Below are 25,582 nucleotides of genomic sequence, written 5' to 3'. Positions count from 1 at the left end.
CATTAAAGTTGGATATTCCCTTCGCCAGCTGAAGAATGTTAAAGGGAAATTAATTTCCTGCGAATCCCTATAAATATGAATACAACAAAAGGGCTGAATGGCTCCCACTCCGGTCATCATTTTGCTCGCTTCAGTTTTTGCTTAATTGAAATGCTCGCCCGTTCCGGGTTATGCTTTTCCGCGAAGGAGAAAAGGAGTCCTGGCAGGTCCTTGCTCTCATATTTTGGCAGCTACGTGACACATGCCGTGACCATGTTCTCACCGAGCTGCAAACAAAGTAATTTTTTTATTTCGCCAGCCGTTGTTTGGCTGCTTAAATATGGACATGGCATGGCCCCTCAATTCCGCCCGTGGCCACTCGCAATCCCGACAAATAGAAAAGGTATCCCTATGTCTTCCCACAAACGTATTTGCATTGAAACGGTCACAAAAGGGTAGTTCTGTTTGTCTATTCCTGTTGTTGGAGCAAAGAGAAAAAAAAGTGAAGAAGTGGGCCAGACACTGGGCCAAATGCGCTACAGTTGGTTTGGTTATGGCCAAATAAAAGACGCACAGAGAAGCTAATTTTGTGCATAGTTTATACCGACCATAAATCTAAATTGCACGGCAACTGAGCTTAGGGTTATTGGCCCATTTGCTTAATGCCTGAATATACGGGCTCAAATTTCCGGGAAAGTGCACCGGCTTATCTGCACCCGCATTACTCAAACGCTTAACGAATCGAGCCCAACAGATTTTAGATTAAAATACAGAAGCTCAAGAGTAAATATAAATACTTGAGTTACTTAGATTTCCACAACATAAATGTGTAACCTCACCGCTTTAAGATATATGGAAATATAGACACGTTTCAATTATTCAAACTTTACAAACCGTTTATGCATATTTTGCGCTTTACGCTTCCGCTGAAATCTCGCAATTATTTAAAAATTTATTGCTTTTCAGGACAAACACCAGATCGGAGCCCAACAGGCTCCCGTTTACGACTTGGCACATGAACGACAATCGCCGGGAATAAACAGCAGGATACGACAGTCACAAGCCATTCAGTATGTGTCCTGGAGACCCAAACCCCAAAACGAGGTGAACCGGAAAAAAAGAGCCACATTTCCACAACGCATTTATAATTAGATTTTCAGCAAAATCAGAAATAAAAGTTTTTGATTACACAGCAGCTTTGTGCTGTTGTCCCCCGCAGAACTTCAATCCACAGCACCAGGAACACCTGAAGCACCTGTTCCTTTTAAGTGGTGACCGCAGATCCACAGATATAATGGGTTGACATTAGCATGAGCGTTGTAAGGACCGAAAATTTAAGAGCGAAACAATCGCTTTCACAGCATCGTCCTTTGTCCTTTTGGGTTGCTAAATTTTATAGCAGTTCACACATCGCATATTAACTCTTCCCGCGTCCCGATCTTTTTAATTAACTACTCATATCCGCTGCTGAGCGTGCCTAATTGATATGAGAGTCCCGCTCCCAGAGTTTACCAGACTTTCCCCCATTTTCCTTCGATTTTCCCTCAATTTTCCGCCGCCAAAAAACCATCACGCTTCAGTGACGCTGTGTGCGTGTTAGCCAAGTGTCTCAGAGTCTGTGTGAGTCTGCTGCTGCTCCTGCTCCTCTGTATGTAAGTGTCTTAATGAATTTCCATTTCCAGCAGACACTCATTCAATTCCCGGCCATAAAATCGCAGCCAAAAGCAGAAATTAACTTGCCTCATGTCAAATGTTAATGAGCAGCAAACGCACAGTGTTTTTGCCAGTGTTTCAATTTGGAAAGAAAATATTAAAGGAAGTCATGTGCATTAGGATTGTGCTGAAAACCTATGATTTTAATTAAAGAAATCAACAAATCTTCAGTAGTTTTAACTTTAATCTTATACCAAAAAACATATTGCATGTCTCGATTTTATTTTAAAGCGTTTTAACACCATTTCTCACTTTCAGCACGTGTGGTAAAATAAAGTCAACAAAGTAAGTCCACAGACTTGTTTTGGCCACAAACAAGTTTAGCCCAATATCTTTACACTTTCCATGTTATTTGAAACAAAGTCTCCCTTGAAGGTTTTGTTTTCGCTTTTCGCCCACGCTGACCTTGGCCTTCAGCTGTGTAGATTGCCACAGAAAGTATCGTCGGTTGCCCAGATTTCGTTTTGTGATCCCAAACAATAAGGAACTTTCGAAAATCCGCTGCCGTCAAAGAAAAGAAACTATAGATTTTGGGCAACTTTGAGTCACTGTTCACCAAAGGCAATGATACTGGCACGATACTGGCGTTAAATATTCAGTATGAGGTGCGGAGCATTGCCTCCGCTTCAGCTGGAATAAAATCTATTATATTGTCCCACTAATTAGTTCTTTCCCAAGCAAATTAGATAGTCCGCAAATAAGTGGAATTAACACCAACAGAAAGCTGGATGTGGTTTAATCGAATGGCTGGGATGATGAACACATCGTGTGTAGACTACTTTGGCAAGCTTAAGATTACTATTGTCAATCCTTTTCTAGATCTGACGGGCGCGAACTTCGCGATCAGCCAGTTCCTCGGGAGTGGGGTGCTCCTGGATGTAACGGATGGATTGCAGGATCTCCTCTGGGATTGGTGGGGGAGTGGGCAGCAAGTTGGACTGTGGGTGGAAGCCGAACTCGTCGGCGGTGTACACCACCTGGACGGGAATGCCCTCGGGGGAGGTGTAGGAGAAGGATCCCTGAGCATTGTGGCCGGCAAGACCCTGCTCCTTAATCTGGATACCGCTAGCCTGCTCGATGTCGTAGGCGTAGGTGCCGTCCGTATCCTGGTTGGCCAGGAACTTGGTGATGACATCATCGTTCAGTGGCGCGGCCAGGGCGCATCCGAAGAGGGCGACGACGAGGAGCTAATGGTATAGAATAGTCCAATTAAATCACTGGATCCATGCAGACGGAATCTGTTATCCATTTATCCACTTACGAGCTTGTACATGTTGCTGCTGCTGGTTTGTTGACCGAGGGGCTAATGCTGTCACTCTGGGCCCCCGATTGACTATTTATAGTGCTCCGATCCGATAGTCAAAGACAAAGCCAACACAGAGCATGCAGACACAGACACAGACTCCGAATATGCAAACAAGTCGGGCATGCAGAGCGACCCATATTTCGCCCAATAAACTGCTTTTGGCCACACGTTTTCAGTCATTAATGCAAGATATGGAGCTCCCCTAATGGGATAATGACGACTATTGTATACTCCGTAATGAAGGTGAAGGTGAGATTATTATCCAAAGAAAGTTACTGTATTTTTTTTTACAGAAATATATATGTACATATGTAGATCGAAAAAAAATTTAAGCAACAGACAACTCTATAGTCCAGTTCCCCGGCTATTCCATACTCGTTTCTTTCTGGAATATTTAGATAAAATGGGGAAGAAAAAACAGTAAAAGAATTTTAATTTCATTTTTCTTTCTATATATAAAAAAAAAAGAAGTGTTTTTAAAGTGAAAAGTGGGCGTGGCAACATAAGGGAAAAAAATTTGCACTGCGTCATTGTTTTTTGAATAATGCAAGTATAATCTCAACTTGTTAGCTTTTACAGTTCCTGAGATGTCGTCTTTCATACGGACGGGCAGACCGACGGACGGACAGACGAACGGACGGATAGACATACCAACTGACGGACAAACGGACGGACAGACAGACTGACGGACAAATAGACAAACGGACGGAGGGACGGACAGACAGACTGACGGACAAATAGACAAACGGACGGAGGGACGGACAGACAGACGTACGGACGGACGGACAAGTAGACGGACGGACAGATGAACGGACAGACGAACGGACGGACAGACATACCAACTGACGGACAAACGGACGGTCTGTAGGTCGGACGGACGGACAGACAGACTGACGGACAGACGGACGGACGGATAGTCAAAGAGGACGGAGGGACGGTGGGACGGAGGGACGGACAGACAGATGGACAGACAGACGAACGGACGAACATACGGAGGGACGGACAGACAGACGGAAGGACAAAAGGACGGACGGGCGAAAAGAGAGACGGGCGAATTGAGAGACATACGGACAGACGGACATGGCCAGATCGACTCTGCCAGTGTCCTGATAAGGAATAGATATAGGGACATACTTTCCTAAACTACGAGTTACGGGTATACAAATGTGCAATAACATAAATACACCAAAGCTAACTTAAATTAATGCAAGTATTTTACATTTTTAAAACATGTACTGAAGAATCTCCTGCTACTCTGCAGAAAACGCCTATAAATACCCTTTAAAACCATGAACTTGGGTGGAGCACTGACACAACCTCAATACGTCAAAATCAAAGTCGAATTTTGCTCTTCGGCAAACACCAATGGTAAACGGCTTCGAGATTATCAACAACAAATACAACTTGTTAATTTATTCAATGATTCAAGTTACAACATTTCTTCAGCTCGTGACGCGAATCAACTTGAATTCGAAGGGCCAATGACAATTTGCATAACACAACCTTCCAAGCAGCAACTAATACCAGCGTGCATTTATTATTTTCGGTTTGAACTTGCACCAGTCAGAATTTAATTATAGATAATTCTGAACCAGATCGTCATCATTTTGCTCGCTTTAGTTTTTGCTCTGTTTTTGCAATGTTCATCCGTTCCGAATTATGCTTTCCCGCGGATAAAAAAAGAAGTCCTGGTAGGTCCTTGTCATTTCCCAGGACTCGCTCACATATTTTGGCAGCTACGTGACACATGCCGTGACCATGTTCTCACCGAGCTGCAAACAAAGTAATTTTTTTATTTCGCCAGCCGTTGTTTGGCTGCTTAAATATGGACATGGCATGGCCCCCCAATTCCGCCCGTGTGGCCACGGGCCACAATCCCGACAAATAGAAAAGGTATCCCTATGTCTTCCCACAAACGTATTTGCATTGAAACGGTCACAAAAGGGTAGTTCTGTTTGTCTATTCCTGTTGTTGGAGCAAAAAGAAAAAAAAGTGAAGAAGTGGGCCAGACACTGGGCCAAATGCGCTACAGTTGGTTGGGTTATGGCCAAATAAAAGACGCACAGAGAAGCTAATTTTGTGCATAGTTTATACCGACCATAAATCTAAATTGCACGGCAACTGAGCTTAGGGTTATTGGCCCATTTGCTTAATGCCTGAATATACGGGCTAAAATTTCCGGGAAAGTGCACCGGCTTATCTGCACCCGCATTACTCAATGGCTTAACGAATCGAGCCCAACTGATTTTAGATTAAAATACCGAAGTTCAAGAGTAAATACAAATACTTGAGCTACTCAGATTTCCACAACATAAATGTGTAACTTCACCGCTTTAAGATATATGGATATATAGACACGTTTCAATTATTCAAACTTTACAAACCGTTTATGCATACTTTGCGCTTTACGCTTCCGCTGAAATCTCGCAATTATTTAAAAATTTATTGCTTTTCAGGACAAACACCAGATCGGAGCCCAACAGGCTCCCGTTTACGACTTGGCACATGAACGACAATCCCCAATCGCCGGGAATAAACAGCAGGATACTCAGGATACGACAGTCACAAACCATTCAGCATGTGTCCTGTATGTATGAAACCCAGACCCCGAAACGAGGTGAACCGGAAAAAAAGAGCCACATTTCCACAACGCATTTATAATTAGATTTTCAGCAAAATCAGAAATAAAAGTTTTTGATTACACAGCAGCTTTGTGCTGTTGTCCCCCACAGAACTTCAATCCACAGCACCAGGAACACCTGAAGCACCTGTGCCTCAAGTGGTGACCGCAGATCCACAGATATAATGGGTTGACATTAGCATGAGCGTTGTAAGGACCGAAAATTTAAGAGCGAAACAATCGCTTTCACAGCATCGTCCTTTGTCCTTTTGGGTTGCTAAATTTTATAGCAGTTCACACATCGCATATTAACTCTTCCCGCGTCCCGATCTTTTTAATTAACTACTCATATCCGCTGCTGAGCGTGCCTAATTGATATGAGAGTCCCGCTCCCAGAGTTTACCAGACTTTCCCCCATTTTCCTTCGATTTTCCCTCAATTTTCCGCCGCCAAAAAACCATCACGCTTCAGTGACGCTGTGTGCGTGTTAGCCAAGTGTCTCAGAGTCTGTGTGAGTCTGCTGCTGCTCCTGCTCCTCTGTATGTAAGTGTCTTAATGAATTTCCATTTCCAGCAGACACTCATTCAATTCCCGGCCATAAAATCGCAGCCAAAAGCAGAAATTAACTTGCCTCATGCCAAATGTTAATGAGCAGCAAACGCACAGTGTTTTTGCCAGTGTTTCAATTTGGAAAGAAAATATTAAAGGAAGTCATGTGCATTAGGATTGTGCTGAAAACCTATGATTTTAATTAAAGAAATCAACAAATCTTCAGTAGTTTTAACTTTAATCTTATACCAAAAAACATATTGCATGTCTCGATTTTATTTTAAAGCGTTTTAACACCATTTCTCACTTTCAGCACGTGTGGTAAAATAAAGTCAACAAAGTAAGTCCACAGACTTGTTTTGGCCACAAACAAGTTTAGCCCAATATCTTTACACTTTCCATGTTATTTGAAACAAAGTCTCCCTTGAAGGTTTTGTTTTCGCTTTTCGCCCACGCTGACCTTGGCCTTCAGCTGTGTAGATTGCCACAGAAAGTATCGTCGGTTGCCCAGATTTCGTTTTGTGATCCCAAACAATAAGGAACTTTCGAAAATCCGCTGCCGTCAAAGAAAAGAAACTATAGATTTTGGGCAACTTTGGAGTCACTGTTCACCAAAGGCAGTGATACTGGCACGATACTGGCGTTAAATATTCAGTATGAGATGCGGAGCATTGCCTCCGCTACAGCTGGAATAAAATCTATTATATTGTCCCACTAATTAGTTCTTTCCCAAGCAAATTAGATAGTCCGCAAATAAGTGGAATTAACACCAACAGAAAGCTGGATGTGGTTTAATCGAATGGCTGGGATGATGAACACATCGTGTGTAGACTACTTTGGCAAGCTTAAGATTACTATTGTCAATCCTTTTCTAGATCTGACGGGCGCGAACTTCACGATCGGCCAGCTCCTCAGGAGTGGGGTGCTCCTGGATGTAGCGGATGGATTGCAGGATCTCCTCTGGGATTGGTGGGGGAGTGGGCAGCAAGTTGGACTGAGGGTGGAAGCCGAACTCGTCGGCGGTGTACACCACCTGGACGGGAATGCCCTCGGGGGAGGTGTAGGAGAAGGATCCCTGAGCATTGTGGCCGGCAAGACCCTGCTCCTTAATCTGGATACCGCTAGCCTGCTCGATGTCGTAGGCGTAGGTGCCGTCCGTATCCTGGTTGGCCAGGAACTTGGTGATGACATCATCGTTCAGTGGCGCGGCCAGGGCGCATCCGAAGAGGGCGACGACGAGGAGCTAATGGTATAGAATAGTCCAATTAAATCACTGGATCCATGCAGACGGAATCTGTTATCCATTTATCCACTTATGAGCTTGTACATGTTGCTGCTGCTGGTTTGTTGACCGAGGGGCTAATGCTGTCACTCTGGGCCCCCGATTGACTATTTATAGTGCTCCGATCCGATAGTCAAAGACAAAGCCAACACAGAGCATGCAGACACAGACTCCGAATATGCAAACAAGTCGGGCATGCAGAGCGACCCATATTTCGCCCAATAAACTGCTTTTGGCCACATGTTTTCATTCATTAATGCAAGATATGGAGCTCCCCTAAGGGGATAATGACGACTGTATACTCTGTAATAAGGGTGAAGACCGATATAGTCGAATTCACCGAGTATCATTTACCTGCTTGGAATCTACTAAGTAAGTTCTACCAGTTAGATACTTCTCAACTAATTTGGTACACGCTTTTTATGTGCTACTATTTATATGCTACTCTGCAAAAAGCAGCTGTAAATCCACTCCCAAACTGAGCTATACCCTTTAAATCATGAACTTGGGTGGAGCGATGACACAACTTCAATGCATCAAAATCAAAATCAAAGCCGAATGTTTGTCGAAGAAACACGAACAATGGTAAACGCCATCGAGATTATCAACAACAAATACAACTTGTTAATTTAATCAAGCCAGCAATGATGATTGAAGTTACTACATTGAAGGGAATTTGCATAATACAACCTTCCGAGCAGCAGGAAATACCAGCGTGCATTTATGAATTTCTGATTGAACTTTCCCCAGTCTGACTTCTTATATAGATAATTCTGAACGAGATCTCTGCACACTTGTAGGAAAATCTCAAGGGGTTAGCCACTGCGATAATGCATGTGGGCGATGCGATGGCATTGACACAGAGAGAAATATTAGTGTTTAAGCGAAAATTATATATTATTACTTATTAATAATAGTGCCGAAAGGTGTGAAGGTATACACATTGCCTACTGACCTGTTGTGATGAGGTGTAAAACTGGTTTCTCACACTTGTAAGCAAATCTATCACTTTTAGCGAAGGGGAATACCCTTATAATTTTATCTAAAATAGATATTAATTTTCATATTGCTTACTTTGAAGAGGGGACTTCCCCTAAGCCGTTTTTCCTTTTAAATGGTTTTGAATTAGTTAGCCACAGATATGATTTATCAACCGCATAGTTGGCATATTTTTTCTCACTGTGCAATGGCTTCGGGCACGGCCATATGCTCTCGTCTTGGCACAGGCACTCATAGTATAAACAAGCATATTAAATTGTATTTTTCTTTTATTACATTATTATTATCTCTGGCAATAAATGTCAACGTCAGTCGAGCCGCCAACGGACACGGCATGGAGAAGCCGGGGTCACAGGACGAAGGACCTTTGAGCAGCCCGTGAGCATGTTGATGGAAATGTATGATGGTCCCTATACATATATATATACAGTGTGTGTGCGTGTGTGTGTGTGAGTGGGTGTGCCACCGCGTCCAGATGTAGTTGCTCCGATGTTCTTTCTGCTGTTTGATGCGCAGCACCATATATGCTGGATGCCGTATGATGTTCTGGATGTTCTGACTATGCAAACAGACAGGCGAAAACATGGGCAGCTGGACGAGATGGATGCGGAGGCGGTGGCAGAGGCGACGGATGCAATAGATGGTGCCGCCTTATACCTTCCTGTCGTAGGGCAGGACCTGACCCACGGACACCACTGGCGACGAGGCGGGTGCGAGCAGAGCTCCGGCTGGCTGCAGATACTGCGCGCCCTGCTCCTGACCATGGCTCTGGTGATGCTGATGGTGCTCGTACTCCCCATCCTCCTCCGGGTGGTTGCGATTGTACTCCAGCGACTTCAGGATGGCCTCGGGAATGGGATGCGGTGTGGGCAGGTGTTCGCCCTGCGGCTGGAATCCGTTCTCGTCGGCCGTGTAGGTCAACTGGATGAGCTGGCCCTCGGGTGTGTAGTACTGCGATGAGCCGCTGGCGTAGTAGCCACCCACTCCCTGCTCCTGCTGGGCAATGCCGTTGGACGTCTCGAACTGGTAGTTGTAGCTGCCATCCCCCTGCTTCAGCTCGTTGACAAAGCTCCGGATCTCGGCATGGGCATCCGGGGAATCGGAGGGACGAGCCTGGACGGCGAGCAGGAGCACGGACATGGCCACAAGTACAACGACGTTCTGCAATCACATGAATTGTTATTATATCCCTTCGGGGAGCTCCCGGAGTGTTGCTCCTTTTTTGCACTTTTTTGACTTACGATCTTCGACATTTTCGCCTGGCTTAGGTTGAGATTTGGTTTATGGTTTATTTGCTGGTTTGACCCTAAGAGCTAAACTCTGTTTGATGGCTCAGTAACCTCGACCCGGCGCTTTTATACCCCAGAAAATCCGAATTGATCTGCCAACGAAAGTGAGGAAAGTGTTGTGTGTGCAGCCATTAGACCTGATGGTGATGATAATTGTGGTGGAGCTGGGGGGGAAACTGGAACTCATCACATCACATGTGGCAGCTCATTTTGGATTTCACAGCCGAGAGCCAGCAACGGTTGCAAGCGGCAATTATCTCGACTTTAGGTGGCTTCCACAGCTAGTTCCATTAACAAAGTTTTCGACTCAAACAGAAACAGAAACCGAAACCGAAACCGAAACGGAAACAGAAACCCACCTGGTTCGGGCCACCTGGTCGATTGACCCTTCTGCAGCTCCACTTCCCCCGCGGGTCAAGAGACCGCAGCTCTTCGCTGCCGGCACTTGAGTAATTAAGTGTTTGTGTTAATTCATTAATTAACCACGACCAGGTTGCGCACACCAATCGGGGCATATTCGTATGTAAGATGACCACTTTTACGAAATCCGTAATGGATTCACTGTGCCCCAAAGATTTATCAGTGCCTTGGATCCAGATAAGTGGATAAAATGGCTCGTGCTGTGTGGTTTTTTTCGGGTTTTGTGGATGTGCTGGGCGTGAAATGGTCAATGGATTCTCCCATTCCCACTCACAAATTATTGCTAATTTATCCCTAGTTTTGGGCAGATGCTAATCAATCAGAATTTGAAAACGGCCTGGCCATAATTCACATGCAAAATGCAACTGGCTTCGGGTTTCGGGCAACTGGTTCCGCTCATAAATTTCAGTTAACAATTAGGTCATGGGAAATATGGTTTTATGCCGCTACTGCGCTGCTGCTACCGGCCAAAAGCATTAATTTCATAATTTATTCTTAATTTATCGGTTTTATTTCCGTTACCAGTGAGTGTGCTATCACACTCAATAATATAATTATGAAGTATTTATTAACAGTGACCTTCAGTGTTTTATTTTGATAACTTTTTAAAGCCTTTACTTTAAAGGTCTTTATATTTTCCCCTGTTCTATGCAGATACATATGTGCTATAATTTAATCTTCACTTTCACAGTTGCCTGTGAAAGTTCATTAAATATACATATGATGCACTGCCGGCATAAAAAACCAATATATTTTTGCTTTCATTTTTACTGCGACATTTACATGCATGCACATAAAAATTCTCTCAGTTTTGATGGGTTTACATAAATAAGACTTCTTCTGGGTGCCTCGCCCCTCATAATTGAATTCAATTGAGAGGAAACGATGGCAAAGATGCAAATATTAGATAATATTGCTCAAATTTGTGCAGAGCCTTTATAGCTTACGAACTAAATCAATTAGTAGTGCGATGTTATGGCATATTCACGCATTTAAATGAATTGTCAAAAGATGCCAGCCATTCAAACATTGAAACAGCGAAGGGAAACGGACTTGAAACATGCAAATTGAATCAACTTTTTGATTAAAAATCCATCAGCCAGCCTTAAATATTCGCCACACCAGAAATGCATGAACAAACGTAGTCTGTTCGGTTGCCAAAAAACAAAAATTCAAATGGATGAAAATCCAATTAATTGGGTTATTCAATGAAGCCGTGTGCTGATTTAAATTGAAGCTACAAGTGCCAACTTGCCAAAAAAAAAAAAATCCCACCACGAGCCGAATTTCCAAAGCGAATCGAAATGAAAGTTGCAACTACAAGCAATTAGCAGAGCCATTTCGTCTCTATGGACTGAAGGTCGTTGCGCCAAGATTTTCGAAAGTCGTTGACTTTGTTTGCCGGCAATCCGTCGATCTATCTGTATTTGTATCACCATATAAAAATATACCAAAAAAAATCCCCCAAGGGCTGACCTTCCACGCCCAACGCCAACGCTATTTGCCCGATACTATTGGGCGTTAGATGTGGGTTACATCTGCTGGAGAAGCGGCTGAAACCTGTACCATCTCATGACTAACCAGCGAATGAAACTGCATAAACCTAAACGCTCCATAAAAGTGGCCAGACAGTCTGCAGGTTGACGGTGTTTTAGTTAATTAAAATCACTAAATGTATCAGATGAGTGAATGTGGAGCAGCGGATTGGCCATAAAAATTCAAATGCCAATCGTCGAGGTGCAGAGAAAGAAAAAGGCAAACCTTGTTAGTCCTTATATAATATGATGTTAAAAACGCTTAAATTACCATTTATTTATTTAAAATATATAGTACACACTTACCAATAGTATTAGTTAAATATTGGTAACTAAAGAAGAAAAGCCTTTATATTTCTTTCTTATCATTCTTACCTGCAGGCTATACAATTCTTAAATGCGTGATATTATTTAGATATTATTTATTTTGAATATGATTTTCTCGCAGTGCAGATGCGGCACTGCTCGTTAAGTAGACATTCAAAGACATGCCCAAACTAGGGCTAAAACACTGCGCCCAAGCGACCTTCGGCTGGACTGGATGGGACCAGTCTGAAACGGACTGGACGAGTGGCCGCCACCGAATGTGGGTCAATTAAGTTGGAGCAGGTGAGCGTGAGGAACTGGCCAAGGAGTCGCTGCACTTAAGCATCTCCCCTTTTTCACTTTTTTTTTATTGTGGTATATTTTTCGCTGGTGCTCCTTGTCTCAGCTTAATGCGCGCGAAGATGGATTGATGCCCTAATGGATGGATGGGGATTTGGAGGAGGAGCAGCAGCAGCAGGAGGCGAAGAAGAAGAAGGTGAAGGAGGAGCAACAGCAATGACAAAACATTGAGGGGCAGGATGGTTAAGTACAGCGGAAGCGGCTTAAGGCAACCGGCAATGGCACAGAGGAAACTCCAACGAATCGTAACAACTTTTGCTTTTCATTTAAAGCCGCCCAAGCGACGAGCACCGGACAATTGTGTTGGCCAAAAAAACACACATATATATATATGTATATAAAGGAACGTAGAGAGAAAAAAAATAAATGCCCAATTGCCGGACAGCCGGTTTGGGGCATAAAAGCCGAAAGTAACACCAAAAAGGCCAGCAAAACAGAGGGCAGCACAAGGCAGATAATGCTGCTCCTGCTGAGGCTGATGCTGCTGCTGTTGCCACCGCCTCCATGCGACATTGCCCCTCAACACATTCACTTTTCTCCCCAACTCGGAGTCAGATTCATTCCGAGCAGCAGACGCAGTCTGGTCTGGTCTGGCCTGGTCCGGACTGGCCAGCCAAGCCGTACAATTCATGTACTTATAAAAGGCCAACACGAATCTTGTGGGGGAAACAGCGTGTGCTCTTCTTGTTGCCGCTAGTCGAGGCCTCTTGGCCACTTTAGCGATGGCAGACTGACACCTTTAATATGGCCCACATAAGGGCGACAAGTCTGTTGGTAAAAATATATATTTTCAAAATAGGTATGGCCAGCTCGAGGTCTAACTGAACTCAAATTATTGACTTTGTATTTGTATAATATATTTTATAAAATATCTTGAATATATTAAGACACTAAATATTTACGGAATTTATTAACAACCATTTATAAATTAAAAAAAATAAAGAACTTTTAAATAAGAAAAATGTTTTCAATATTAGATATGTTGTTTTATAGCCTTTTTACCTTCCCCAAACTTAGTTTAATTTGCTGTTTAAAAGCTTTAAGTGATCAGACTTTCCGCTTGAAATGAAGCCAGAGCTCCATTATTTCCTCTGAAGCTTCGTACTTCCCGTGAGTCACGTCATCGCCATCACCAGCGCCGCTCATCGCAAGTTTTCTTATCAAAACTTAATACAAACTTGCCGAGCTCCGCTGTCGATAAGCTTTCGTACTTTCGGACAGTCTGCCAATATTGGTGGCAAGGTCGTTCGTCTGCCTGGCTGCAAAGCTAAAGGTTGCTTGCCACTTCCTTTGGGTTTTTCGGCTTTTCCACTTTTGGACGCGCTTGGTGATTTTGTAATAAATGAATGCGTTGACCCAGCATGTGAGGTTCTTAATCGATTTCGCCGATACTGCGAACGATTTATTACGAGTATGAAGTTTCGCATATGATTTGGGGACCAGGGACTAGGCGCAACATTTATAAATGATCCTGCCACAAAAGCCAGGCGCTTTAAAATAATTTGCGAATTTTATAAGGAAATAAAGCGATGGGGCAACTACTCGTATAAATTGCGCTAACCAAACAACTTGCGGAGGTGTTAATGAAAAATTAACCCCTCGCCGCAGACCTAAGAATTGATTAACCGGCTGCCAACAAGTTGAACAAAAAGGAGCATAAAGTTTATGGCCAACAAAAAACTATCTCACACACACAGCAACAGCAGTAAAGCAGTAAAATCACCAAAGAGTCTCCAGCGGAGTCTTTTAATGACAGTGTGTGGGTACTTTTCGTATCTGTGAGAGGGGCAGTTGGCAGTTGGCAGTTCAGGTTCAATGCTGCAAATTATACGCGTTTTTCGGCGACTGCGACTGCGAGTGCCCGGCCCAAAATGATTGGCGTGCCAAAATGCTATAAATGCGATGCCAGGCCAATTCGGTCATATTCATTCTCGTTGCGAGTTCACAGTGACAACAAGTCCAACAGCCCCCCGAACCCAATCCACATCAACATGAACAAATTCGTGAGTTCAGGACTTTTGGATTCAGCAGGAAAACTCTTTCAACTACCATTATCCTTATCCCACAGTTCGTCCTTGCCGTTGCCGCCCTGGCTGTGTCCTGCGTCCAGGCCGACTCCTTCGATGCCCGTGCCGAGACTCGCGAGTACAAGAGCGACCTGAAGGAGGATGGCAGCTATGCGTATCAGTACCAGACGTCCAATGGCATCGCTGGCCAGGAATCGGGCGTGGGCGGTTACTATGCCAGTGGCTCGAACGCCTACTACGCGCCCGATGGTCAGCTCATCCAGTTGACCTACACCGCCGACGGCAATGGATACCACCCAGCCGGCGCCCATCTGCCCACCCCGCCCCCAATCCCAGCGGCCATCCTGAAGTCACTGGAGTACATCCGCACCCATCCCCAGCAGGAGAGTCGCCAGGGTCAAGGACGATTCTAGACCAAGTGGGCACCATGCCAGCACCACCACCACACATGTTGAGCGTTATTCGAGCTAGTTTTAAGTCATTTGAAAATAAACATTGTTTGAGCCATCAAACATTTCCATAAACAAGTCGAGACTCTTGTCGAATTTGGATGGAGATAGCATTTTCGGTCAGTGCTCAGATTTGCTAATGGGAGATTTCACTTTCGTGATTTTACATTTGCAAGACGTTGTTAACACAAACAAATTATCTGTGATCTTAAAGTTATACAGAGACTTGCATACTTGAAAGTCTTGCATTTATCATTATCCCTTGAATTAACAAATAAATACTATATTCTCTTAATCATGAAGAAAATTAATTTGCATTAATAATGAAGGAACATACTAATTTACGAAATTGCAGTTAGTATTTTACAATAAAACACTTTAAATGGGTTTAAAGAGGGCTAGCTTCTTTTTTGCAGCGTAAGCCAATTCGAAATGCATTTCAAATTCAAATGTTGGCGCCAATCGTTGGTTTGGTTAAAATCAGGGCTACCAAAACGCTCACAGCTTTGCAGTCCATACTCATTGCCAATCACAGCGGAACGCCGACGATAAGAAAATATCGTTTGCTAACTGAATCTACGGGCTTTGGCGCGCCTTTTTAAATAGAATGGATCAAGGCTAACAAAAACATATAAACATTACTCTTTATAAAATGTACTAGTATTTAGTACTGGTGGTAGCAACGTACAGTCTAATACGATTGTGTTTTATTTGGAGCAGACGAAATCAAAATTATGAATCATTTTTATGCATATACAAATCGAAATACTCTATATAGATAATAATAAATAACATAATACTGTTCAACTCACTTAAGCTCATTAAATAATGGTAATAAAAACAGTTTAAGTTCTTTCTGAGAATCCCAACGGTTATTTCAAATTACATATACGCTTACCAGTGGCTCTCTGTTATTCGGAACTGGTTCGCGCACCGGTTAGCAGTGCGTACCATTTGTTTACTAGCTGTTAACCGTTACCTGTTTATGTTAAACGTTAATGTTAATTGGTGTCAAAATGTGGTCTACATATGTTTATTTTTAAAAATCTTTATTAAGTATCTTTATGCTCTTTAAAGTGAATACTAGATGATGAAAATTGGTTCACTAGTTTTTTAAATTATTACTTACACAATTTAGGAAAACATGGTTTTGAGAAAATGCCGTTAAATGATCGCGGAAAGCATCTCTTCCACAATTCCGAGAATTAGCTTTTTAAAGTTTTACACAACATACCTATCGATAAGGCAAGCAACAACAATCGATTTTAAAAGAGCGCGCGCAATCGGGCGATCGGTAGGAGATGAAGCCGCGCAAGCTCGCCGTCACTTCAGTCACTCGCGATCACTCGAACGAATCGGTTATCCGGTATTTGGCATCCGGCAGCAGGTGTGAGGTGTTTCTTCGTGGTGTTTAGTGTTGTTCGGTGTTGTTTCGCGTTGTTTTCAGTTGCTTTGAGCCGAGAACTCCGCTCAGCGGCGGACTGCAAATGCAAATGCAAAGTGCATGTGCAGCCATCAGCGATTATTTTGTTTTGGTTTTTTGATTTTGTATTTGAATTTGAAAATTGCATTTGAATTTGAATTTGAATTTGGCTTTCGTGCGAGTTCTGTGCTGCGTTTTCAATAAACGCGTTTGCTTGTTGGCGCTTTCGGCTGCGTGGGCGCCAATTTCATGTGGCTGTGTGTCGCGTGTGTGCATTAGCTAATGTGTTTGTATTGCTAATTAAAACGGCAGCAGCAACAGCAACCGCCAAGTGGCAGCAAGCGGCAAGAACCAGCAGCAACAACAACGACAAGAACCCCTCAATAAAAGCGAAACAAAGTGCATTCGATAAGTACGATAAACGCAATCCTACATTCCCCCCACGAAACCGAACCGAACCCGATTTGCGCACCCATTTGGATCGACAGTCGGCAGGTGTTTTTCCGCCGCCGCATTGCCGCATTTTCCATGGTGAGTTTTCCACGCGCTCACTGGCCTATTAAGTCGCCTTCTTGTGTTTGCCCGCTAGTCGCGGTCAGCTGTGATAATATTTACTACCAATCGCCACAACCAACATTTTCCCCCCAACGCTGCGTAGAATGCAGCGATCGCCACAAAACTAGATCAATTACGCGGAACCATAACGCTGATAAGACTGGCGCCCTCCACGAATCATTGCATTAATGATAAAAAAAATATATAAAAAATAATAAAGCACAATTATGACATTATAATGGTTATGTTAGGATATTTATTTATCTAAGAATACTTAAGGATAATGCCTAATGCTCAATACCTAGCACTTCCTACTATGGGATGACTTTGCCAAGCTGAGTTACTTATACCATAAATATACAACTTTATATCCAATGAGAATTCTCTTCTTATTTTAACTCACTCTTTCCTTACTTTTTAACTTGTTAGCCCAAATGCTCCCCTACGATCTGTTACCTATAGCGAGGCCCGTCTGTTATTACAAACACCCCACTTGCATGACGAAAATCGGTGGTAATCGCCAGACAAATAAACAATTAATTAACGCGAGCATAATGCGGCAATAACGATTGCGTTGCTCTTTAAATATCTTCGAATATCTTAAGCTACCAAAAGGCAGGTTTTTGGTGCCATTTCGATGCCCCGCGGACTTAGAAGCCGTGTTCAGATCTTTGCCGATACGAATCGGATTCGCATATTTTTGTGAAGGAGCCCAGGGCGGCAAAAAAAAAGATCAAGAACAAGAATATGAACAAGTGGGGCGGCTACCTGCCTTTGGGATTCCGAGAAGTGTTTTCGGTCATGATATGGCCAATATGAGCAATATATCCAAATCGAGGCGGGTTCCACCCCTCGAGGCCAAAGAAATCTCTTCAAAGCGCGGCGGCTTAATTCAAATTGATTTCATTTTACTGATTTTTCGATTCGTTCTCTCCCCACCTCGGCTTTTTGGTTTTTTGGCAAACAATTTGAAGTGTCAATTTGTGTTTATAAAACTAAAATTATTTATCAAGCCCAGCCATCGCATGTGGGCAGCGCAAACAGTTAAAAGAAGAAAAAACCCAAGCACGCATATAAGTTAGCTAAGTACAGAGAGAGAAACATCAGTGTTTTAGTAAAATATACATTTTAAATTGATATTTTATAGACAAACCAATTACAATGTTCATTGTAGTTGGTTCAAAATGACTCGAAGATCTTTAATCAAATTTCCATGAAGACCTGTTCCCATTTTCCTGTGCATATATAGCAGATATACAATATCGCGAATAGCACTGCTGTCTGGCTGCAAAGTCAATTGCCAAATATGGCGGACTTGTTTGTGTGTGGTTTAATGTCACACTCACACACTCAGCCAGCCACTCACACCATCGCAGAGATAAGTATAACTCTCTGCCTGTCAATAGCTGAGCTTTGAAAAAGGAAATTCAACTACTTGTTTCACCAAAAAACTCACTGAAATAGTCACCCAGCACTCAGTATTAGCGCTTCGCTAGCTGACTTTCCTTTGTCTCTCGTCTCTCGACTGTCGTCAATAAACATTGAAATTAGCATGCGGCCAACTGAATTTATTCTCTAATTGTTATCTAAGCTGCGAGGGCCTAAAAAGGCAGCCAGATCGACGGATGAGTGTGCCAAATCAGCCAAAAACAGATTACAAAGGCCTCAGCTGGGCTGAAAGCCTGGCTTTAACTGGAAATTCTCTGTGACTAATTGGCTTGGGGAGCTTGACTAATTGCATCGCGATCGCTGGAAAGGCAGTTGGCCAATAATTAACGCGATCCCAATCGAATTCCGCAATAGAATTTATTTGCGCAGGGCTTCTGTTTTTATGGTTAACTGATTTATAATCTGCTTCCGATTTAATCTGAAGCGAAGTGGTCTCGGCAGATTAAGACCAATTAGATGGGGTTTTTTAAAACAACTGCTATATAACTTATTTGATGTATTCATAACCCAAATATTCAGCTTTTTATTGCTGCTTTATTGCGGCTAATCTTGATCAATTTGATCGCTTCATCGAACTTTTATCTCTTTTCACCTTCGAAATTTCTTTGCATGCATATTCAGCTAATCAGAAAGGGACACCTATTTTTTAATACTCATTTAAATAACTCCTTGACACTCTTTCGTGAGTACAAAGTGCGTAAAGTGGTTAAATGTATCCCTATTTTGCATATTTATGAAAAAATCCATTCATTTCTGTTAGATTTAATGTATTTGAGCTATGCTGAAGCATACTTATTAGATATTTCCCATCTAATTAACACATTTTATTCCATTCTGTGGGTTTCTAGTGCGAAGGGCATTCGGGCATACTAAGCCACTTCCACCTTATGCAACATCGATTCGTTTCTTTGCGTCAGCGAGCCAAATGGAGGAGAATACTAATAAAATAATAAAAATCGCGGCTCCCTCGCGTAACGCGGCTGGCCAACCTACGATCAGCAGCCAGCAACGTTCTTTGCATTGACGACAGCTGCTGCTGCCGCTTAGAAACCAACAAAAACAGAAAACAGCAACAACAGAAAAATGGTTAAATAAAAATGATAGAAAACAAAATAAGGTATAAACAACAACGGCGATTGCAGCCAACACCGCGGCAGTCGCAGTGGCAGCCGCTTATTTAATATGCAAATGAGCGCATAAAGGCAATTCATTGCAGCAGGGAGAGCGAAGCCAAGATATTTGCTAAACAATAAGTAAAATAAGTTAAATGGCAGCGAAATGCGAGAATAATTGTTATGCAGCAGCTGACGGGAGGATGCGCAGTTGTCACTTGGCAACTGCTATTTTATTCTTTGCACCTTTTGCCGCGCTTCATTCATTCATATTCATTATAATTGTAAGCCAAAATCCAACTGCCCACGCAAGCCAGTGATTTGATGTGGCAATAAGCGATAATTATGCGAGCACAACGCGGCGTATGAGTAATTTGCGTTTGCAATTAGAAACAGGCGCCGACGTCGACGTGCTGAAATGTTCAAATTGCAAGTATTAATCTGCAAAGAACACAAAACACAGAACACAGCATACAGAATACAGCATGCAGCATTGAGCATTCAAAAACGCTGCAGCAAAACCACAAAAAGTAATAACAAATGCGGCCAGGCAGCCAAGAACGAAAAACAGGAAAAATCACAAAAAAAAAACACAACTGAGAAGCCGATGAAGAAAAGAATCCAAGCAACTTGACAAATGCTGTGGGTGTTTCGTGTTGTTGTGAGCCCACGTTTAAAATTAATAATAAAGTACACACTCAGTACGCACACACACACACACACAGTACTGCGAAAGAGTTGAATATTGAATGAAAAAAAGCCATAAGAATTTGAGTGAAGCTGCTGGTTGGTTTATTTCGTGTGCCTGGCATACAAAAGCAGCAACAAACAATAAACTTAACTTAAATATGTAATAACTTTTAAAGCCTGTTGCGTACATCGCATGAAAGTCGAGGGCGGGGGTGTTGCTCCTCCGGGTAATGTGCTCATCAAATAGCCATAAATCAGCTCATTTAAAGCTCCCTGAAAGTCATTTTCGAATGTTGTAGATGATAGTAGTTTTTTTTTTTGTTTAGGATTCTTAATGCAGGAAGTCGAGAGTTGAGACAGACAGACAGTCCACTTAAGTTTCACCCTTTCATCTGTGCTGGCCCAAAATTTGAATAAAAAAGAAATCGCAACAAAGCCAAATTCGCCATGCTTCAGTTGCGTTCCCTATTTGGAAGTTCTCGCCTGTCCCTCCGTCCGTCCATTCAGCAAATAAGAAATCAAAGCCAAGCCAGCATGGCGTATGCGTAATGCGAAAGCCCAATGACCAACGACCAAAGACCACTGAATAGTGTGACTACTACTGCCTGCCGACTGGACTGACCCATCCGAAAGGCAACCCACACACTAGTGAAATATACGAGCCACAAAGGCGGATAGGAAATAACTAACCAGGTCCAAGTTGGCCGACAAAAACAATACTGATTACAAGTTGCAAGCCGCTAATGCTGTTGTTGTTGCTGCTGTTGTTGTTGTTGTTGCTGTTGTTGTTGCTCATTGTTGTCCATTTAAGCCTTGCCAATTTTGGCAACTTGTCGACCACTTGGCGCTGGAAGATCGCCTCAGCGATCGCGCGATGAGAGCTCCCAGCTTTCAGTTTTCAACTTTGAGTTTTCAAGCTTGCAGCTTGCGACGCGACCGCCCATACAATTTGTTTCCCATATTAATTTATCATTTATAAACGATTATTGTTATATAAATTAAATTGCGCGCCCAAAACAAATTAAACTAATAATAGGAAGCGTTTTTCACGCTTTGAAACGCTTAATGCCATTGGCGGAATCGCCCATCACACCGCTTGCTGTGTAATTATTGACTTAGTCTTTGACTTTGTGGGAAGCCGACCGACATCGTTGGCTAATTCGTAGAACCGATAGGGAAATATATGTCGCAGTTCTCAGAATTATTCAATTTCTGGAACCCACAGAGTTTTTACCTAGAAGGTAACGAAGTAGCAAGAAGGGAACGAGAATTGTGCGAGAAACTTTTATTTGAAATCGAGCCCTAACTATATGCTATTATTAAGCAGACTCTGAGAATATTAACTATTCTATATATATAATGTATATATTGGAAGATAGACGATGGCTTTGCACTTCCGCCCCCCGATTAGCTGACCCAGTTTGCTTTTTGGGCCAGGCCACGCCACTCCACTCCACTTTCTAGATACCCAATATCCATTAGCCGAGTTTTTGCCATTTATCTGAACACAATTTGCAGGGCGGCTTTGGCCAAATTTGGCGGCTGATTTGGCGTAGCCGATTACCTTGGCCCGACTTGTCAGCAGGTGAAATTTGTATACGCCCGCCTAATTTGTTTGCTTGCCATTTTTTCATTTTTCTTTTATTATTATGCATAATTTAATCATAACCATCGATCTTGGAAATTTGCATTCTTCGCAAGAAACGAAGACAGCAGCAAATACATACGTACAAATGCGCAGACAAATAATGCGTCAATAAAATGTCAAGCGAACGACGACGAAGGTTGAGCAAACAATTGAGGAATGGCGTTAAAAATCATTATTTAATGTTATTACCCTCCCGCACAAGTAAACAAATAAAACATTAGTGCAAAGAACATTGTGAATCACGCGGGGTCTCGAAAATATTTGATGTCACGGACGAAATTTGGATGCCTTATGGATGGCTAATATCAATCAAACCGATGGAAACGTACATACTTGTTTGCTCAACAAGCGATCAGGCCTTATTTGAGCGCCAATTATCGGCTAATAAAGCCTCGTTTAGAGCTCCACAAGTTAGTTGCATAATACTACACTTCTCAGTGGCATCCGCTAAAATAATCAATTGGCAAAAAGGGCCACATTGCTAATTCAGCTCATTTATTGGTGCCTACTTCTGAAGTTTTATTACCCTCGCGACCACGAGCATAAATATTTATTTGATGGCGAACGACATGTGGCAGATTGGCTTTTGTCTGAGATTTTTATTTCGCCCAAGGTCGCCGCTTATTCTGGGAACATCTGCAGTTGCGGACTCTTATTAAATTTTCGTTAATTTACGAGCATCAGTCGATCGAAAGCGGAAATTCTCGGCTAATCGGCGAGATATATGGATGAACATGTTTGTATGTACAATATGCATAAGTTAGAGCGGCTGGCTTACAAAATAAACAGCTTTCGAGCGTTTTCTAATCCCTCTGTCCCGAGACAAGTGCCGCCCTGGGGTTTTTATTTTATTTTCTAATTTTTCTACTTTTTATTGGGTATTTTGCCTGTGCTCTGCGAGCAAAGTGTTTGCGACGGCGCCTTTGGGTTTGTTTTGTCTGAGCTGCGGTTGCCGTTTGGCGTTGCGGTTTTTCAACTGCCAACTGCCGCCTCGAAAAATTCTATTAAGGCCCCAAAATCTGCTATTGATTTGCATCTATATACGAGCGAGTGGATTGCCGATGGCCGGGGCTCTTGAGTTTGAGTTTGAGTTTGGCATTTGCGGCAACTGGAACTTGTTTCACCTACATTGTTTTACGTTTCCGCAGCTGCGTGTGCGGCTAAAAGTATCTTTGTATCTCTATCTCAGCCAGGCTGTTCTTTCTGCTCTCTACACAGAGAATAATATCTTTATAGTTATTAGTTCTCTCCTGGCCTGTACACTTAGCGAATTTGCGCGCGACACCAAAGTGGCTTGTAAACAGCCCATCGGTCCAAGGTTCATCGCCAGAAACCCATTTGAACTTTGCTACCAAAAAGCGAAAATCCGGAGATTTCACACCTATTATTTCGTGGGCCCATCAAAAACACTGCCGCAGCCAATTACAAACCGATCAATCACATCGATCGTCCCCAAATGGGGCGGACCTTAGACCCCAACCGACTGGCTGAGTGTAACTGTAACTGCAAATTGTAAAATTACAATAATTTATGCATTACAATAACTCAAGTAATAACAACACACGGTCATTGGTGCTAATAAAGCGCTCTGCGCTCGAAAAAGTGCGTAATCCAAGTTTCATTTTTTATTTTTGCCATAAAACGCCGAGTGGCAGACAAAGCCAATGCCAAAGTTGCGATCACTGGGATAAGTCTTTGTGGGTAAAGAAGCAAAAGCGCAGACAAAGTCAGGCAGCGACTCATAAATTCATTTGTTTTCATTAAGCAACTGCCTGTTTGGTGGGCAGAAGGGGTATGCCGTACCGTATACCTATAGGCCTCAGACAGGAAGGAAACAAGCCATCGAAACGTGAATGCTCTTCAAATCGTGGGTGCGTATAATTTTTGCACCACTTTGAATGCTGTCCAAACTCCGTCGATTTGTTTACTTTGGCCAATTGTGTGGATGTGAACATGTGAATAACAGCATTAAGACTTTATTTTTGCGCATAAACAATGGGGGTAGGAAATAATTGTGATAAGTGCCTGCTTTACTTTAATCCACTGATGAAAAATGTTCCTGAAATCTTATTATAAAAAACACAGCTAAATAACTGGCTTATTTCTTTAACATATCAAATGTATGATGTACACGTTTCCCATGTAAGTGTTTAGTTCATTTCTATCAAAGTGTCCAACAAAAAGTGTTAGCCAGGAATTTATAGGTCAGCTACTTAAAAGGAGATGTGTGGACATACCCATCTTATGCCAGCACCTATCCAGAAACTGAGTTTGCCCATGCCAGACACGTACGCGGATGTCCGTGCTCAATACCCATCCCAAATCCATATCCAATCCCGGTTCCCATACGGCGGCGATAATCGTCGATAGCCGAACTCCCCCAAAAAGTAATTAAGCACGCTGAATGGGCGTGCAATGGACTTGAGTTTTTTGGTTTTGATTTTGGTTTTGGGTGGGGAGATGGAGAGATGATTGGTAAATCGGGGGAGATAGGGAAATATGCCCTAGCCTGGGGGCCTGAGACCGAGTCTTATGGCGCCTATCAGCGCAGCCATCGATCGTATGTGCTTTGTCAAATTGAAATTATGCACAGCTCAGATGGCTGAGACAGCTGATCTTCAGCCAGACAGATGGAGGATCACTGGCTTATGTAATTGGAAATGCGCCTGCCTGGAGGGGATCTGAGTGGATTGAGATTTGCTTGGGATGCAATCGGATTGGATTTGGAGCTGGCAATTGGGAGCGAAGCCGTCAAACGAACGCCGACAATTGCAGACAGCTAATAACTTGGACGGGCAATGAGCGATGAGAAATGAGAAATGGCAAATTGCACTGATCACCGATCACTGATCCCCAATCGGCGATCGCCGGCTTGTCGCTCCATTAGAGATCCAGGCTGCTCAGGCAGACACCACCACCACTTCCTCGAGAGCCAGGGATGCCCGCTAGTCATGTAACAGCTTAAAAATAATTTGCACAAATAAATCAAAGTCATAAAGTGCACAGAGCTGCGAGGAGCGAAGATCAGCCAGCGATCGCCAGCAGTCCACCACTGCAAACTCCCAACAATCCAAACTCCACACTCCACACTCCATGGCAATCCAATCCAATGGCAAACATGTTGCAATGCTTAATGTGGCTGATTTTTGCTTTGGCATCGCATAAAAGAATTTAATGAAATTTAATGAAAAGCTACACGATCGCAGACACGACCGCTACATTTGCACTTTGTTGCAATCGCCGTCTGCCGTCTGCCTTCTGCTGTGAATATGAATTTGTCTCTAGGACATTTTCGCAATTAATTGAATTATCGTCGTGAATGGCAAAGGCATCCAAAGATCGATTGGGGTGCAATCAAATGCGATTCGATCCAATACGATACGATACGATCCGTGAGATCGGCAGACATGTGTCCGGGGCATGTGTATGCGAGTATCTGTACTTTTTTATGGCATTTTCGGTTGCAACTGCAACTTTGCAACAAGAATATGGCATTAGCATGGCAGGGCGATAGTTGGGGTGTGGCTGTTGCAATGGCGAATCACTTGCCACACAACCGCAAGCGGCACTGGCTCCGTTCGGTTTGGTTAGAGCCAACCCGACAAGCTATTAAAATCAGCCACGCTCCATTAGAGCCACGATGCTGTCAGCGTCATTTACGCCTAATTAAACAAATTATTGCATGTTTTGATGCTCTGAGCATCTGAGCTGAGCATCGGAGCTGCTGCAAGTGGCTGTGCAAATTGCGTTTGATTCGAATCGCGCATACGCCGTGTGGCCCATGCCACGAAATCTCACAATGAAATCTTAATTGCGAGACAATGGTCGTAGTCGTAGTCGTAGTCAGCTAAAGCGTTTACCATTTTATAAA

General features: G+C 43.0%; 5 protein-coding genes across 5 annotated transcripts in view; 2 read left to right on the top strand and 3 right to left on the bottom strand.

The window, feature by feature from the left end:
* Positions 1-2,507: 2,507 nt before the first annotated feature.
* LOC122617875 (pupal cuticle protein Edg-78E-like) lies at positions 2,508-3,089 on the bottom strand. The gene is made up of 2 exons (XM_043793899.1): positions 2,954-3,089; positions 2,508-2,879 (listed from the first exon to the last, which is right to left on the bottom strand). The coding sequence occupies exons 1-2, from the start codon at positions 2,963-2,965 to the stop codon at positions 2,508-2,510; spliced, it is 384 nt and encodes a 127-aa protein (XP_043649834.1). The 5' UTR covers positions 2,966-3,089.
* Positions 3,090-7,013: 3,924 nt separating this feature from the next.
* LOC122617783 (pupal cuticle protein Edg-78E-like) lies at positions 7,014-7,724 on the bottom strand. Its single transcript, XM_043793769.1, has 2 exons — positions 7,485-7,724; positions 7,014-7,410 (listed from the first exon to the last, which is right to left on the bottom strand). Exons 1-2 carry the CDS (start codon positions 7,494-7,496, stop codon positions 7,039-7,041), a joined length of 384 nt encoding a protein of 127 aa, XP_043649704.1. The 5' UTR covers positions 7,497-7,724; the 3' UTR covers positions 7,014-7,038.
* A 1,375-nt stretch (positions 7,725-9,099) lies between these two features.
* Positions 9,100-9,701, bottom strand: LOC122617448 (pupal cuticle protein Edg-78E). Its single transcript, XM_043793306.1, has 2 exons — positions 9,690-9,701; positions 9,100-9,609 (listed from the first exon to the last, which is right to left on the bottom strand). Exons 1-2 carry the CDS (start codon positions 9,699-9,701, stop codon positions 9,100-9,102), a joined length of 522 nt encoding a protein of 173 aa, XP_043649241.1.
* A 4,648-nt stretch (positions 9,702-14,349) lies between these two features.
* LOC122617616 (pupal cuticle protein Edg-78E) lies at positions 14,350-14,798 on the top strand. The gene is made up of 2 exons (XM_043793543.1): positions 14,350-14,361; positions 14,427-14,798. Exons 1-2 carry the CDS (start codon positions 14,350-14,352, stop codon positions 14,796-14,798), a joined length of 384 nt encoding a protein of 127 aa, XP_043649478.1.
* A 1,381-nt stretch (positions 14,799-16,179) lies between these two features.
* Positions 16,180-25,582, top strand: part of LOC122616099 (formin-J) — a 29,671-nt gene continuing 20,268 nt past the window's right edge. Inside the window, exon 1 of the mRNA XM_043791391.1 lies at positions 16,180-16,788. The gene's annotated coding sequence lies outside the window, so the exon portion shown is untranslated. The remainder of the gene's footprint in view (positions 16,789-25,582) is intronic.

The sequence above is a fragment of the Drosophila teissieri genome, chromosome 3L, assembly GCF_016746235.2.
Source record: "Drosophila teissieri strain GT53w chromosome 3L, Prin_Dtei_1.1, whole genome shotgun sequence".
Classification (NCBI taxonomy): domain Eukaryota; kingdom Metazoa; phylum Arthropoda; class Insecta; order Diptera; family Drosophilidae; genus Drosophila; species Drosophila teissieri.
Note: the sequence above shows the minus strand (reverse complement) of the source record. Positions and strands in the feature narration are given on the sequence as shown.